Below are 15,722 nucleotides of genomic sequence, written 5' to 3'. Positions count from 1 at the left end.
TCCCAGCCAGTTCCCTCTGACGGGTGGGGCCAAATGACCCCACAAGCACAGCAGAAGGAAAACTTCCAAATAATCCGAGTTGTCCCAAAATAAAACATAATCCCTAGTCAAGAGAGGGCTTCTAACAGGTGGGTGGGCCACAGTAGCGGCGTGGCCCCCGAAGACAAAATGACACTGCGGTGCCATGATTGTAGGGGACAGGCCAGTGCTGGGAAGAGAGACCTGGGATGGTGGGCTCGGAGGTCCCCAGAGAAGGAAACAGCGCTAGTCGGAGACTCACGACCCCTGGGAGCAAAGCGCGTGTCACAGAGCGTTGGAAACCTGTTTGATTTGACGTGACTCTCGAAGTTGCTTCTGTTCTTTCTTTTACACGTATATTTTTAATTACAAAAAGATAATCTTAACATTGAGCCACGAGGCCAGGATGCCAATTCTGACTCAGGGACACGACATCTGGAGGACCCCGGGCAAGCGACTTGGGTGCCGTGAACCTCAATTTCCCCGTCCACAGAAGGAAGGGGGTGCACCAGGAGATCTCTTAGGACTCTTCCAGCTCTACCTTTTTAGAAGAAGAGACCCCATTATTTCAAACAAGACCCCCTAAAAACTGTTTCCTCTCTAGGATGTCATGGAGCCCCCTTTCCAAGCCCGGTATGGTTTCTTTAACTTGGTTAGCAGAAGGAAAAGGGATCGCGACCCACAAGCATCCGCTGCCCGCCGGGGACGCAGTCCCGACAGTGGTGACCAGGAAAACTACGGGTGGATTCAGAGCGTACCAACGAAGGAGCCAAAACGGTGATCTCAGCTCTATAAGCGTCCGACACGCTGCGGACCACAGAGCGACCACAGCGTGCGAGGGTGAGGCCAGACGCCACGTCTGTCCGAGTTTGGAAAGGAACACAGCCCCGCGGAGGAGACTGCTATTTTGGTTTGCACAGGGGAAGGCATCCTGTCATGGGATACTCCAGGCTGTGTGGGCACCCCGGGCGCAGGAGCAGGAGGACTCCCGAGGGATGAAAAGGAAGACGGAAGCTGAGGGTTAGCGAGCGGGCTAAGAGGCGAGTGGGTTTAGCCCAGGGCCCAGCGCCTCCAAGGAGCTGAGCCAATGTGGGCTGGACGAATAACTCAGAAGTAGCAGGGGATTGTGGGGGCCGGCAGGCGAGAGGACGTCCAGTCTGTGAAATGTGGGAATAAACCCATCTGCCTCCGCGGTGAGACTCCCCCAGTCTGACCCTGGTACACACCTGCCTGCGTGTCCGCAACTCGGTTGTGAGAGGTGTGAGGTCAGCACCTGCACCGAGATTCTGAGCCAAAACTTTTAGATGAAGGTAAATATATGCAGACCGCCAGCAGGAAGTACGCATACGCACTTTCTGGAAGTTTCTGGAAGTTACCAGGGAACTGTGAAGTTACTTCCCAAAAGGGTTAGGGCAGCCCAGGGTACACTGAAAATCCACGTTGTAAGTCTGGCCGGAGCCGTTTCCTGGGTTGTTCCTGTGTCTCCGGGGTCGGCATGTGGTCTCTAGCACTGATTACTCCTGTGGCCCGCGCAGGTCTGTGGGAGAGGTCTCACCGGACCCCTTGCTATTCTGGGGTTTGGGGAAGACTGGGTGAGTAATTTAAAATGAAAGCAAAAGCCTGGCTTTGGGACATTTTTGATCATTCTCTTCGTTAGCAGACTTCCTGAGTTTCTAAGGTGGATAAAATAATGAATTGAGGGACACCTGAGTGGCTCACTTGGTTAAGGGTCTGCCTTTGGCTCAGGTCATGACCTCAGGGTCATGGGGTCAAGCCCTGCGTCAGGTTCCCTGCTTGGTGGGGAGTCAGCTTCTCCCTCTGCCCTGCCCCCCGCTTGTGATCTTTCTCTCTCTAATAAATAAATAAATCTTAAAAAAAATAATGAACTGATAAAGGAGTTGAAAAAAGAAAAAGCATGTCCTTTTGAAATTCAAATCACAATGTAAGAGGAGGAAAACAGTACAAACAGAAATTGTATTATAAAAATTGGCAGCTTTGATAAATCTTAAAATAACAAAACTATAAAACACTAGAAGAAAACAACAAAACAATAACGAGAGGTGCAGAAATGTTTTGCAAATAAGAGAAACGTTCTTGGGTGTTTGGGGATGACTAGGTTCGAAGACACTAAGACTTCTTCCCTTCAGGGGGTCTTTGGAAGGCTGAACTTAAACGTGGGCCTTGGCTGGGCACCTTGCAGGAGCCAACACACCGCGTCATCTCCTCTAGCCTCGGTCGTCCTGGGAACCAAGGTGAGGAGGAGGCCGCCGGGTCTGGATTTGGGGGAACTGAGCCCCTGAGAAGTTAGCTTCCTTGACCTCGTTGGTTCCCACAGTGACTGCAGAGCTCTGCACAGAGGAACGGAGATTCAGTCCCGAATAGGCCTCACGCTGCACACTGTGTGCACTGATCCCTGAGGCTCTGTGACTGGCTAGCGGAGGGTAGGGGAGGTAGGACAGACGCCAGTATGGAAATGTGGTGGCTTTGGGTAACTACAGGAAGAGCACAGGGAATCCAAGTTTGGAAAGCTTTCTGGCTCGGCAGCACACGCAACGCTCCCCCAGGGGGGCTCTGTGGCTGGGGAGGGCCCTCGTGTCAGCTCACCCCGAAGCGGGCAGGGCTGGCCTCCAGCTTTCACACAACTATCTTTTTCTGCAACTTCAACCTTAGGATTAAGCAAGAGACACCTGAGGATCCAGGGAAAGCCTAGGGTGACATCACGTGGGTGCTTCTGACACGCCATGACTCCGTACGGAATCATACACTCTGTCACCGTGGGGTGCACCTGCTTCCCAAGATTTGGCCTATGCATCAGACATGGCGGAGAGCCCAGGAGCAAAGTTCTAAGAAAGCACTGCTTCTGTAAACGGTAAATTGTGTTTTCTTTGTTAATTTGGGACTAAAAATAGCCATCGGACCCCCATAGGGTACTTGGGCGCTATTTCCACCCACAGAGAAGGAAAAAAACAAGGCTGCTGGTAGGAGAGAAAGTTTTCCTCTCTCCAGCTCCATTTTGTGTCCTTTGAATTTTCACCTTTCCCCATGGAGAACGAGACGTCGTGCATAATTAATCCTAGAGTTTACCCTCTCCAAGTGGGAATCTGCCACAAGTAAGTTCTGAATGGGAATGTCATGTGTAAGAGCTTTTAAGGTTATGATGGCACTATATAATATTTCTCCACTGAAATATCAAGTTCTAGAAGGAAGGAACGTGTCAAAATGCAATTCTTTGTTGTCATGGTTCCCAGGATGATTCTCTGCTTTGGGCCCTGGAGCCTTCTGAGAGGCCCTGACTCATAGGTCAGAGGCCTGGCCTGGGGGTCAGATCTGATTTCCAGTCTCTTGACTGTATGACGAAACCTAATACATAACAGCCCAAGGCCCTGAGCCTCTCGGGGCCTTAGTTCCAGCTCCAAAATCAAGAAATTCTGTGCCTCAACCTTCAGAGACCCAGCTACGATGTTTCAAATATGGCGTTCTGCATAAAACATGGACACAGGCCATTAACTATCTCATTAAATATCTGTCAAATGAATGAATGAAGGAACAAATGAGTGCCAGTCAGGGCTCCGAAGCCATTTTCTTGAAAATTTTGAAAGAACAATCAAAGGCAAAGTTCAGCAACCGAAAACCGGAGACTTTGATTCACTGTCACCGAACAAGTTGAAAAATCTTAGTAAGAGACACTTGAACCTTTTAAGTATCATCTTGTGGTAATAATGACCTCTCATGCATATTTATGCACTCAGCTTTATAATAACCACTTGAAAGACGAGGTTTTCTTCCCCCCTGGGGAATGAAGCTATGTGAAGTGTGACAAAATATTCCAAGTTCAAAGGTCCAAATATGTAAAATACAAAACGCTGGAATTTCTCCTACAAGCACAAAGCACCTCAGTGTTTACTGACTTAGGGAGCCTTTGGACACTCCAGCCCTCTTTGAAAGCCGCCAAATGCTTGCCTACCCCCGGCATTCCTTCTGAGGCACCCTGGCCTGCCCCGCCAAAGTGTGTGCGGCTCAGCCACGGTCCAGGCAGGGCACGTGTGGAGATGGAGGAAAAGGCTGGGCGTCGGGTGCTCCGCAAAGAATTCCAAGCAGGTTCCGACAGCCGGAGCTGCTCGGCAGAAAACCTTTCTGCTACCGTTACTCAGGGTCATTCATTACCCTCCCAAAGTAAAATCATCTGACCCCATTTCCTCAGTAAGTTAATTATTTCATTTCTTTGTAAGAGGCAAAACACTACTTTTATTGTTAATTAATATGCTAAAATTAGGTTATGCCATTCTGGACATGTGAAATTGAATTTAGTACTTTCAAATATATTTTTTGAAAGCCGGTTAAAAATAAATGCCTTCAACATCTTTTCTTTTTCCAACAGCATAAATTTCCTTCCTATGAAATTTCACTTCTTCCTGCTGCTACAAATGACAGAAAGCCGCTTATTTTCCAAAGGGAAGGAGGAATAATAATAATGAGACATTCGGTGAGCATGTCAAAGTTCATATATTTAAAAATTGAGCCAACTGAAAAGAAAAGAAAAAGAAAATGCCACAAAAGAGGGAGAGCCCTCCGTGGGTTTCAGGAACAAAATAATTAAATAGAAAACTGAGAGGAATTCTTTATTTGTGGACTGATTTCAGGCACTTAATTCAGGTTTGAATTCAGGTTTCAGGTTTCTTTTTCTTTCTTTTCCCCTTGATCAATGTGAAGAGATCATGGAAGAATCAGAAATTTCTGTTTCTGAAGAGAAGCAGAAATCCCACGTCTGTCCTAGAGACGGCAGGAAAGCTTCCTCGGAGGGAGGGATACAAAATGGCTCCTTCTTTCCCTCAGTTCTTCTGCTCTAATGAAATTCCCCCTGACACATCTGCCATCCGGCACTGTTAATTACTTTTCTATTTATTTAGTAGACCTACAAGTGGAAAGCAATCTATTGCCAGGGACTTGTTTGACTCCTATGCTAAGTAGACGGCATTCCGATGTGGTGAGGTTGATAGCGGCCGGCCCGTGCCCAACTTTTATCTCATTGCCATGTCAAATTAGCACCCAGCAGGCCCTGGATTCAAGGAGGGGTTGGTTCTTCCCTTCTCTGCAAAAGGTTCATAGTTCTTACAAGTCAGTAAACTGACGCTAGTCATTCTCTGTTGGGTCCTGCTTCTTTATCCCTGCCAGTGACAGGAGAGACTAAATGTAGGGTTTCCAAGGCGGGGAGGGGTCTTTATGCTAAGGACCTCGCTGTGAAAGTGCAGAGGTACCTTCGGATCACTGTTGTAAATGCACTTGGAATAGTGGGCCGTGTCCCCTGGAGACGACCGGAGGAGTAGGTCCCGTCTACGCAGCAGACGTGCTATGGCGTCACCCCTTTGCCCCGGGTGTCCCCCCAAGCACACGTGGGACTTCTGGCCGTGCTTCTGTGAGCCTGATCTCCATTCTTTCCACCCGGGGTCATCTGGTGGTCAGTTAAGAGGAAAACGGAGTCAGAGATCAGACTGATCTCTGCAGGCCGCTTGGGCGTCCCCAGGGGCCGGGGGGAAGCGGGCGCCGCGGGTGTGCGGCCACCACGCATCACTGAGGCGCAGAGAGGAGCCGAGCCGAGCCGAGCGGGGACAGCGCTCCCGTCTTGTCTCCAGCCCCGGGCCGGGTCCCTTACACGGTCTCTGTCTCCGTCCGCTGCTCCTGCCCGGTTTGCGGTGGTTTGTTTTGTTTTGTTTTTTTGGTTTTCATTTTGTGCTTTTTTGTCTTCCTCCCGCCCTCCCTTCAATCCCTTTCAAGACTGCGGGCCACATGGTGTCTTCTGGAACGTTAGAAGAAGGCGGGAGCAGAGGCCGCCACGCGGACAGCCCGAGTGCGATGATCAGCTGTGGCCGTTCAGCTCGCCTTCCCGTCCCGGCTGACCTCGGCCTGTCTGTCTGTCTGTCTGTCCGCCTGCCCGCCTGCCCGCCTTCCCCGACGCCCGGCCCCGTCCCGGCTGAGCGGCCGGGCTCGCTCTGTGCAGGGTCTGCCCCGCGGCAGAGGAGGTCCGCAGCCCTGAGCGCGGCCCGACCCTGCGACCGGGGACCGGCCCGTCCCATCCTGGTCCCGGCACGTGTCCTTCGCCCCCGGCCGTCGGCCGTCCTGCCCGCGGGCCTGGCTCCGGCCCGGCCCGTCCCCTCACGGCGGCCTCCAGCCCCTTCCACTCACGCGAGGCCTTGGTTTCCTTTGACCTTCAGCTCTGCCCTGAAGCATGTCCTGACTCCCCGGGTCCGCTCTGGCGACACCCCGGCGCCCAGCCCGCTGGCGCTTAGGAGGACGGCCCGACGGCTCTCCCCGGCTCGCATTTGCTTTGAAAGTGGGATTCCCGGGTCCTGCCCGAGGGGGTCCTAGTGCAGGCCCTGCTACAACAGTCTGTGACCTCGGACTGGGAATCAAGGAGCCCCGGTGTCCTCTGACTTGGACACACACTGGGACCCTCCTCGGTGAACCCACCTCCCTCTCCTCCCTTCCTTGCTTGTCGGCCTCCCCTGGGCCTTCTCCCCGTGGCCCCGGCTTCGCGGCCCGCTGCGGGGCCGGATCTCGCCCCGCGGGCTCTGCAGCAAACTCCGTCCCAGGGTCCCGTCAAGCCTCTAGGGAAGGAGAGACTGTGCACCCTCCCAGGGCCCCATCTCCAGGGCTGACCCCTCTCCCCAGCTCCGACTCTCCTCCCCACTTGACCCGTCCGGGAACACGTGTGCCATCTCGCCGTCCGCCGGTGCTTCCGTGCAGGCTGGGGCCGGGCGCGGCCTCTGTTCTTCTCGAGGTGGGAGAGTCAATTACGCATCAGAGTCTATTAATCTTATAAACAGTTATGGAGCTGAAGAGGCCGAATCGAACAGCTGAGGTTTTAAAGAAGTTGGAGTGTGGGAGCCATTATTATAATGAACTTCCGTGATGTATAATCATGTCTCTGGGTGACCAGCCACAATTCTTTAAGTCCGAGAAATTGTAAATGAAGTGCAGGGGTTTTATTTATTTATTTATTTATTTATTTTAATGTACACAAAGCAGCCTGCCAAAAGGTTGTGCTTATGACCAACAGCCCCCGGGACCCCTGTCTGGGGATGCACCTGCTCCCAGCCTGACTGGCCGGTCTTCGGCACCGTCGTCCCCAAGCTGGCAGACCCCGCAATCTAGCGAGGAACCTCTTGCTCCTCCCAGGGACTGGGACAGAGATAGGGTGAGGAGGAGGAATATGCTGTGGTCCTTCTCTATTAAGACCTGTTTGGTTGTCTGTCTCTTAAATGTGGTTCAGCGGCATAAGAAAGGGGATTTATCTTCCTCCGCAGATGTAACAAACAGATGCTGGGACCAGAGATCTTGCATAGTCAATAAAAGATAAGTCATGCAATCTATAAAACTGCAGAAAGAAATCAGAATTTCAGCAAATTCTAGTTTCTTTTTTTCGGCTGCTCCTTTTGATCAACTATGGGGAGAGGGGGGGAAAAGCCAGTCGTGCATAAATTCCATCTGTGATTATACCACGGTAGGAACGTGGCTGGAAGAGGAATAGGGGATAGAGCGATCATTGCGCTGCGATACTGACGCAGTAGAATGGAGAAGGATGCGGGTGATAAAGACAAAGCTGTCATAATCAATTAGCATTTAACTTTTTGTAAAGATCTGGGAGGCGATGGGTTCTTTAGATTTTAATGTGCAACTTCAAAGTAATTTTGTAAGCTATTTAAATGATGCTCCCTTTTTACAACTCTACATAATTTGATTATACAAACCATCCTCCAATCCTTGGATATGCAAATGCAGCATCAAAATGATTTTTTCCATATTTTGATAGAATTTGATGCTCGTGGCAGTGATGAGATGTGACACAGATCACAGCAGGGTTTCAGTAGCCTGTCCGTCAGGTACACTGAGGCCGGTCAGGTTAAATAAAGGCTTTTTGAGAATCACCCTTCACAGTAAAAATCTGGAAACCAAAGACAGGGCAGTGATTGATGGGAGTTTGGAGTCAAAAATGCCTTGCATCTAATCCCAGGGCCACGATGATGCTAAATCTGCGAATTAAACTCCCAGATCCTCAGTCTTCCCACCTGTAAAATGGGACTTATAAGTCATAGCTGACAGAAATGTTATAAAGGTTGGCAGTGAGAATGAAAACACCTGGTGGAACATGGAGAGGACCCTCATATGGCAGCCATCCTTGCTCTACGACTAAAACTAGGACCATTACTAACTTCCAAACTATTCCTTTGGCAAAGTTATTCTTCAAGCAGGCATCCAGTGATGTAGTGATGCTGAGATTATGCCAATGGCTTTGTCGTGATTTTAGAGGAGAGGGTACTTGGGGGCGCTTCCTCGAGGGGTCACCACCAGAACGGACAAGCCTAGAATGGCAGATTGTGCATTCATTCAACATTTCCTCAACTCCTCCTGTAGAGGAGATACTGTGCTTAGGGCTGATGAGTTAAGAATATGGGAACATCATTGACCGCTAGGAATTCACAGTCTAATAAACTCCTAGAGGTCAACAGACTCCAAGACGTCAAGGGGTAGGGGAGATAGACAATTGCACAGCCGTGGAATAAGCACCAAACAGGGACGCAAATTTATAAGGTTCGGTTATCAGCAAAAGAGAGAGGACTTGCTTAGGGCAGTTCCAGAAGGCTTTGCGGTAGACCTGAGGTCTGGATTGAGGCACGAGAGAGGAGTGGGTTTGCCAACAGACAAGTCATGAAGCTCATTCCTGGAGAGCGGTGGTTATGGATCGGGTGTGATTTTCCTCCCGAGGGGGCATTTGGCAAGATCTCGAGACATTTTTGATGGGCATGACTTGGGGGTGTCAGCGTCCACTGAAGCAGGGATGCTGCGATAGTGGACGGCAGACCCTCCCCCAGCAGAGGATCATCCAGCCCCAAATGTGAGTCGTGCCCAGGCTGAGACTCGCTGGGCTGGGGGCACCAAGAGGGCGAGCACACGGGGGCAGGAGATCACACAGCGTGTCTGGGAAATTCCACTGACTCGGTATGGCCTCGTGCCTTTGCAGGAGAGGGAAAGGAGCCCAGACGGAGTCAAACTGTGACGAACCTTGTCGGGCATAACGGGCTGAGGTTTGCTCCTGTTTTTGTGCTCCTTATACTTCCCCTAAAGTAGCCCCAGTGTTACAGGACAACTAACTCAGTCTGCCATATCGGGAACCAACAGCCTGAGAGAGCCAAAGTTCTGTATTATCTTCAATTTTCCTTCCCTTCCTAATTAAAATTAAAAAAAAAAAACAATAAGGCGTTTTTCCCTACAAGTTGAAATTCAGTGCTTTCAGTAGAACAGCACGTGTGTGTGTGTGTGTGTGTGTGTGTGTGTGTGTGATCCAGGATGAGATGCTTGAATGAGCCGGGCCGGGCCTGAAGAATTTCAAACGGGAAATGACAGAAGCTGACGTGGGAGTCTGGGTCCTGTGTCACACAGGGCTGCGTGAGAGCGGGCCAGCCCCGCCGCGCCGGCAGAACCGGCCTCCCCGGAGGACCGATTCTTGATCTGGTGGCCCGGAGCTCAGGGTCACAGCTGATTTTGAACCGTCCGCCAGCAGCACTGCCATGGAAGAAAGGAGCCCACTTCCTTCACAGAAAGACCAGGGGCTTCTAAAGGCTCTGGATCGGCCACTCATTAGCTGTGTGACCTGAAGAAAATCACTTCACCTCTCTGGTCTGGGGCGACAAGAGTTAGCTGGCCCAGAAGAGCTTGTAGGCTCCCAGCGTCACACTCCACACCGCCGGGCCTGGGGAAGCCTTTCTGCACAGCAGTGGGTTCTGGAAGTCAGCGGCGTTTGGCTGGGCCCTGCACACCAACCACGGCACAGTTTTGGGGTTTGGGGAGGCCCAGTGGAAATTCAGCAGCAGTGAGTTTAATTTTCCACTTTCGTCATTTCATTCCTTCTGAGTCTTGAGAATTCTTTGGCTGTCAAGAGTCCCTTATTGTTATACAAATCTCCCGAATCCCTCTCAGCTGACCTCACAGGCCTCAGAGAACCCTTGAGTGCAGATTAAGGAGAATGAATTTGGGCGGACAGGACAGAGAGGCCTACGTGCGGCCCAAGAGCATGGATACTGTTAACGTTCCCTCAGAAATATTTACTCATCCGTTCATTTAGGTAACGCCCTTTCTCTCTGGGTCACAAAGCATTACACAAAAGTAGAAATGGGTTGTTTCCACCTGCCCAAAGGGCCGTTGATGAACAAAAGGCACATACAGTGAACAAGGAGGGGCATGGGACTGAGTACCCTTACCTTGGTGACCACAGATGCTCTGAAATGTCTTCCCAGACAGCCATGTGGTAGACCTGAGTCGGTTCTTACCGCCTCCCATCCATGCCCTCATCTGTGAACTAAGCAGCTGAAGTAGATGGTCCCGCACCTCTTTCTGCTCTAAACTTGTACGATTAGCGGGGTTGAGCCGTGGCTCTGTGCTGGCTCCACGGTAAGAACTAGGGAATGGAATTCTGGTTAGCAGGCGAACTTCCAATGAGGTGGCTGATGAGAGACTGAGGGCTGCTTTGTGGGCATCTCTGGGTTGACAGTGTGGCCGCTGCTCGATGAGTCATTGCTAAGGAAAAAGAATGGCTCCGAACTGAAAGTTGCCCCACCGAAGGGAGGAAACCAGAGACCCATGGGTGGGAGAGACCCAGAGGAGGAGCAAAGAGCCCGCGCAGGAGAACGCGAGCCCGGTCGGTGCCCCTTGGACCTCGGGCAGAAAATCCTGGTATGGTTTGGGAAGACAGAATTTGGGGGCTGCCCACTTGACTCACAAGAACTTGTAAACTTCTTCCTCTTTCATCCTTGTTTTACTGGAGTTATGTAAGAATGACGTAGTCATATCACAGGGTGATTTTCAAAGGCAGTCCACGTGACCTGCGTGTGCGGCTTTTGGGGCATTTGTATGTGGACAAGCTCCTTCAGCATCACCTGCTTCCCCCGCCCCTTCGTCCATGGATCTGTCCGTTGGTTTGCCCTACAGCCCTCAAACTCACAGTAACCCTGAGGACGACCCCGGATCATCCATCCCTCTCACGGACAGAAAGCTAGTAGAGGCCTGTGTCGGGGGGCGAGTGGGATCGGGAGGGAGATAGAGTAGGGGTGAGGCGGGCCCAGGTCAATGCGGAACCTGCCTCCAGGGCTGGGCTCCAACTGCACTGATGGTCTGGAAGGATTCAGGAGGTCAGAGGCGTGTGACAGACTTTTTGTCATTTTGAGCGTTCAAGACATGCATTTGTTGTATATGAACTATTCATAAATTGGCCCAATTGTGCATCTGTATTGATCGGGGCAGGGAATAGTTTCCCAGCAATAAACTTCAGGGGCATCATAAAACAGGCATTTTTGAGAATCGTCTTTGCCGAGATGCCAGAAGGCGTCTCACCTCCACGGGCTGTTCCTCCAGCCACTCCTGAGAACGAAGCCCACGGAGACCCCATGGCACACCCCAGCTCGCTCACTCCTGGGCTGGAGCTGGGCCTGCTCCCCAGGGTGGGGGTACCCAGGAATAGGCCCCTGCATGGAGCCAGGAGCCCCAGTGTTGAGTCTGGGTCCCAAGGCCGGTCCTTAGGTCCCCGCCAGGAGACTCCCATCTGACGGGAGTCTGGTGCCTCTGCCTCCGGCACCCCAGGCAGCCCTGTCTGTGATGGAATTCTGGAAAACAGCAGCATTCAGTGAAGGCATCTGCTGTGGATTCCGAGTCAGTTCCAGAAGTGGATCATTGGTTCTTGCATGAATTCTCTGAGCCACCCCAGTAACTGTTGAATATCTTTTTATCACTTAAGGTTGTTTGAATAAACAGAAGCTGAACTAACAGGAAAAATGAAACATACCCTTCTTGGGTTCCCCACTCCACCTGCTTATCAGGATCTACTAATTTACCTTCAGGCCCCATCAACTGGCAAATTGCTCTCCTCCTGCTGAAGCTGCCTGGGTCTTGCTCCCTGTGGATCGCCCCCCACCCCACCGGGCCAGTGTCAGGTGGCTTCGTCTCCGTGGCTCTGTGTCTGTCCCATAGCTCCTCAAGGGAGACACTGTCCCTCAAGCTTCAGAGTTAAGAGGGGACAAACAAAACCTGCCATCGGATTGGTCCGGACACCTTATATCTTATTATTTGTATCTTTTGTATCTTATTAGTCTTTGTATCTTATCTTTGTATCTTATTATTAGTATCTTACTACTTGGGCCAGACTCCACAGAGAACCCTGGGTGCCTCTCTCCCCTGAGCAGCCAGACCGATTGGCACAAAATCTAGTCGTAAACGGGCTGTTATGTAGCACGAGAAAGTTTAATTAGAAGAAAAACAACAAACATTCACCAGGAAGTGACAGGAAAGTTGCAGGAATTCCATGAAGCGCGATGAACATTCCCTCTGCCATTACCATCGGCAGTGTTGACCAACGGCACCCCCAAACACGTGTGTGCCCCCCGAACAATAGGTTCCCATCCCAACCCCAGGAAGCTGCGAATGTAACCTTATTTGGGAAAAGGGGCTTTGCAGATGTGGTTAAATTAAGGATCTTGCGATGAGATCATGGTTTCCCAGGGTGGGCCCTGCATCCCGTGACAGGTGTCCTCACAAGAGACACTCGGAGGAGGGACCGAGAGAAGAGGAGGAGGTCACACGGGGATGGGGGCAAGGCAGAGAAGAGGTGCTCGGTTAGAACCCCGGAGGGGGCATAGCCCTGCTGACACCACGACTGGACTTCTGCCCTCCAGAACAGTGAGAAACGAGATTTCTGTGGTCCTTTGTCATGGCAGCCCCGGAGCCTACGACGTCAGGACTGTGGCTCGCCGGTGGCGCTCTGATCCCGGGAGCGGTTTCCAGCAGGTTTCTGCTCCGTTGTCACATCCAGTGCACAACCACCGTGTCCCCTACCTTCTCTACAGGAAGGGTAGGGGTGCAGAAGCCTCCTGCGTGCTGGGGGGCCACGCGTCCGGGTCCCCTCCCTCGGCGCACGTTCCAGAGTTGCCAATGACATCTAAGGTCTCCTCAGTCACTATGACTATTTCAGTGTTTCACTGGTACAGAGACCATGACCCACACGACTTCCAGCAAAAAGCAAGAGGAACGAATTCTGCAGATGAATGGACCCCAAGGGCCAGAAGTGCAGTCAGGGCCGAGGGAGGGCCGAGAGCAGAGACTGGGGTTTTTCCGGTTCTTTTCATTTCTCTCTCTGTACCAGCTGCATAGTCATCAGTTCTGGCTCCCCGAGCGGCCTCCGCTGGGTCGAGGCAGCGGTAGGGAGTAAGTCCAATCCTCTAAGTCCAATTCCAGGTTCTTGGGAGAGAGAGAAGTGAGCTGGGAGAGATCCCTGCCGAAGGCCAAGGGGGCAGAATCAGGCAGTCAAAGGAGCGAAGGCGGCCCGCTGTGCGGTGTGGAGGGGCCCTCCGAGAAGGGGTCTGCGTTTTAGGGCCACACGCCAGGGGTCCCTCTGTCCTCAGCCTCTGTACACGCCAAGGCTGAGCCTGTGCACACGCTCTCCGTCTCCTCTCCCGGGGGCCCTTCCCCGCCCTTCTTTCCAGTTGTCCCCCACGGGGCCCTGCAGGACATCCTCTTGTCGAAACCCTCTGTGCTTCCAACACCCCCACTCGGGACTGAGCCTCGTTTAGGAAGGGCCTCCCCCGCGCGTTTGCTAAGGTGCACTCCTTCCTGCCGCACCGGCCGATCGCCTCCATCTTTGTCCCCGCAGACGCGGCTACCGATGGGGACAGCGCCGGACTGCCGAGCCCCCGCTCCATCCCGGGGGTGGGGTTCCACCTCAGGATGATTACTAAGCACACACGCCGGAGACTCACCTTCGGGCCCTCCAGGGGCTCACCAAGGAGGTCAGGGCTCAGGGGCTGCCTCGGCTGAGCAGAGGCCACGGACACGGACGGTCTCGGATGGCGACCCTCCAGAAAACGGTGTCTGTTTCTGGGTACAGATGTATGTGTGTAGCTAAGGCTGCAGCACCAAAATTAATATCCAATTTCTGAAGAAGTGAGAGAAGGAAAAACAGTAAACAGGGAAATGGAAAACACTGTGCCTCCGGCCATTCAGGTGGGACTTCTGCATCTCCCGCCTCTGCCGGGGCCCGCTCCACGGTCTGCTGGCCCTGCATAATGGAATTTGAAAGTGCCTCCCAAGCAAAGGGCAGAGCACCCTGTTAGGTCTGAAAATGAATAATGATGAACCCCAGGCTTAGTCCTGGTTGGATAAGGATAAATAAAATTAAAATTGGGAAATTTGTTTTAAATGGGCTGTTAATTGCTGTTGAGCTTTAAATATTTGAGTTTATTAATTTCTCCCTCACCCTCTGAATTATATTTCAGCAACATTCCCCTGTTATTAGGCTATTAAATCAGACATATCAAAAAGGAAGCATTTATTTATATCTTCAGAGACATGTACATCTAATTAAGACCGTGTTACTGTGCATATTTTATATCAGGCAAATGCTGTCTGTGATCTCAGCCTCATCAGCTCTGAAGGGCCTTCATGAGTGTTCGGAAGATATGCCTGGAGCTGGAGAAGGAAGACATCCTGTAAGATTTCTTAAGAAACTTCACCTCGGAAGAAGAGGGTGTTCCGACAGTAGGAAGCCCCTTCTTAAAGAATCCAAGACGGCAACCTCCAGAAAACGAGAGACGTGAAAACTGGCTGCACTGCCCAAATGTTCCTGTGTTAATAAAAAGAGTGAAACTGGCTAACATTTAGAGAATGCCTCCTGAATGCCACAAATCACAATTTTTTTTTTTTTTAGATTTTATTTATTTGACAGAGATCACAAGTACGCAGAGAGGCAGGTGGGGGCGGGGGGAGCAGGCTTCCCGCTGAGCAGAGAGCCCGACGTGGGACTCGATCCCAGGACCCCAAGATCATGACCTGAGCTGAAGGCAGAGGCTTAACCCACTGAGTCACCCAGGCACCCCGAATGCCACAAATTCTTAATGAATGTTCATTACCTCATGCAGTGCTCCCAACAGCGCAAGGAGGGAGAGAATATCTTTATCCCCATTTTACAGAGGAGCAAAACAGAGGCTTAAGAAGATTCACTGATTTGCCTCCAGAGGAAGAGTAGGACTAAAATGAGGGCCTGCCTGAACTGGAGCCCAGGCTTTTTCCACTTGGACTCTTTTCGAAGTCGAGAAGAGTTCATTCATTCTAGAACTTTCTCAGCCAAGGTGATATCATCCCTCCCCCCAACAAGAAAATTGGTTCTTGGGGAGCAAAAGTCACATTATTTTTATGTTTAAAGCACTACATATAGTATGTAAATTGATAAACAGTATTTCTGTGAGAGTAAAACTTCTCAGGTGAGGACGTTTAGGAAGACATGTCTGAAAGGTCATCTTAGGGAGAAGTCAATGAAAAAGGTTGAGAAATACTATTTTATAGCAACTGCTGGAATGCCCCCCACGTTATGCCCGTCTTTGTGTGTGATGATAACACACTGCAGGCCTGTTGCTATTGCCTTCTCTTTGCAACTCAGATAAACTGGACATGAACCAACTCTGTGACCCCCTGCGATGGCAGAGCCCAAACACCAGGGTCCCACGGCAAATTCCATTCTGCTGAGTTTCTTATCTGAACTTGCATCATAAACAATAAAGTCCCGTTTCCAAAGGACAATCAAGTTCTCCATGTGAAGCCATTCCAGATCCTGGAATGATTAATTCACACATTGGGGGCCCAAGATTCCTGATTCTTTCCCCACCTACCCC

The 15,722-nt window shown here is 51.3% G+C and overlaps 1 protein-coding gene and 1 long non-coding RNA gene across 2 annotated transcripts; one reads left to right on the top strand and one right to left on the bottom strand.

Moving 5' to 3' along the window:
* Positions 1–3,295: 3,295 nt before the first annotated feature.
* On the top strand, positions 3,296–9,238 carry LOC101678933 (vegetative cell wall protein gp1-like). Its single transcript, XM_045080073.1, has 3 exons — positions 3,296–4,218; positions 4,397–4,501; positions 5,791–9,238. The coding sequence occupies exons 2-3, from the start codon at positions 4,490–4,492 to the stop codon at positions 6,379–6,381; spliced, it is 603 nt and encodes a 200-aa protein (XP_044936008.1). The 5' UTR covers positions 3,296–4,218; positions 4,397–4,489; the 3' UTR covers positions 6,382–9,238.
* Positions 9,239–12,284: 3,046 nt separating this feature from the next.
* On the bottom strand, positions 12,285–14,760 carry LOC123392105. Its single transcript, XR_006606792.1, has 2 exons — positions 13,815–14,760; positions 12,285–13,330 (listed from the first exon to the last, which is right to left on the bottom strand). It is a non-coding gene; the product is annotated as an uncharacterized LOC123392105 (long non-coding RNA).
* Positions 14,761–15,722: the final 962 nt, after the last annotated feature.

The sequence above is a fragment of the Mustela putorius genome, unplaced genomic scaffold (genome assembly GCF_011764305.1).
Source record: "Mustela putorius furo isolate JIRA1106 unplaced genomic scaffold, ASM1176430v1.1 tig00000450_pilon_pilon_pilon, whole genome shotgun sequence".
Taxonomy (NCBI): Eukaryota; Metazoa; Chordata; class Mammalia; order Carnivora; family Mustelidae; genus Mustela; species Mustela putorius.
This window is presented reverse-complemented; position numbering and strand designations above follow the sequence as displayed.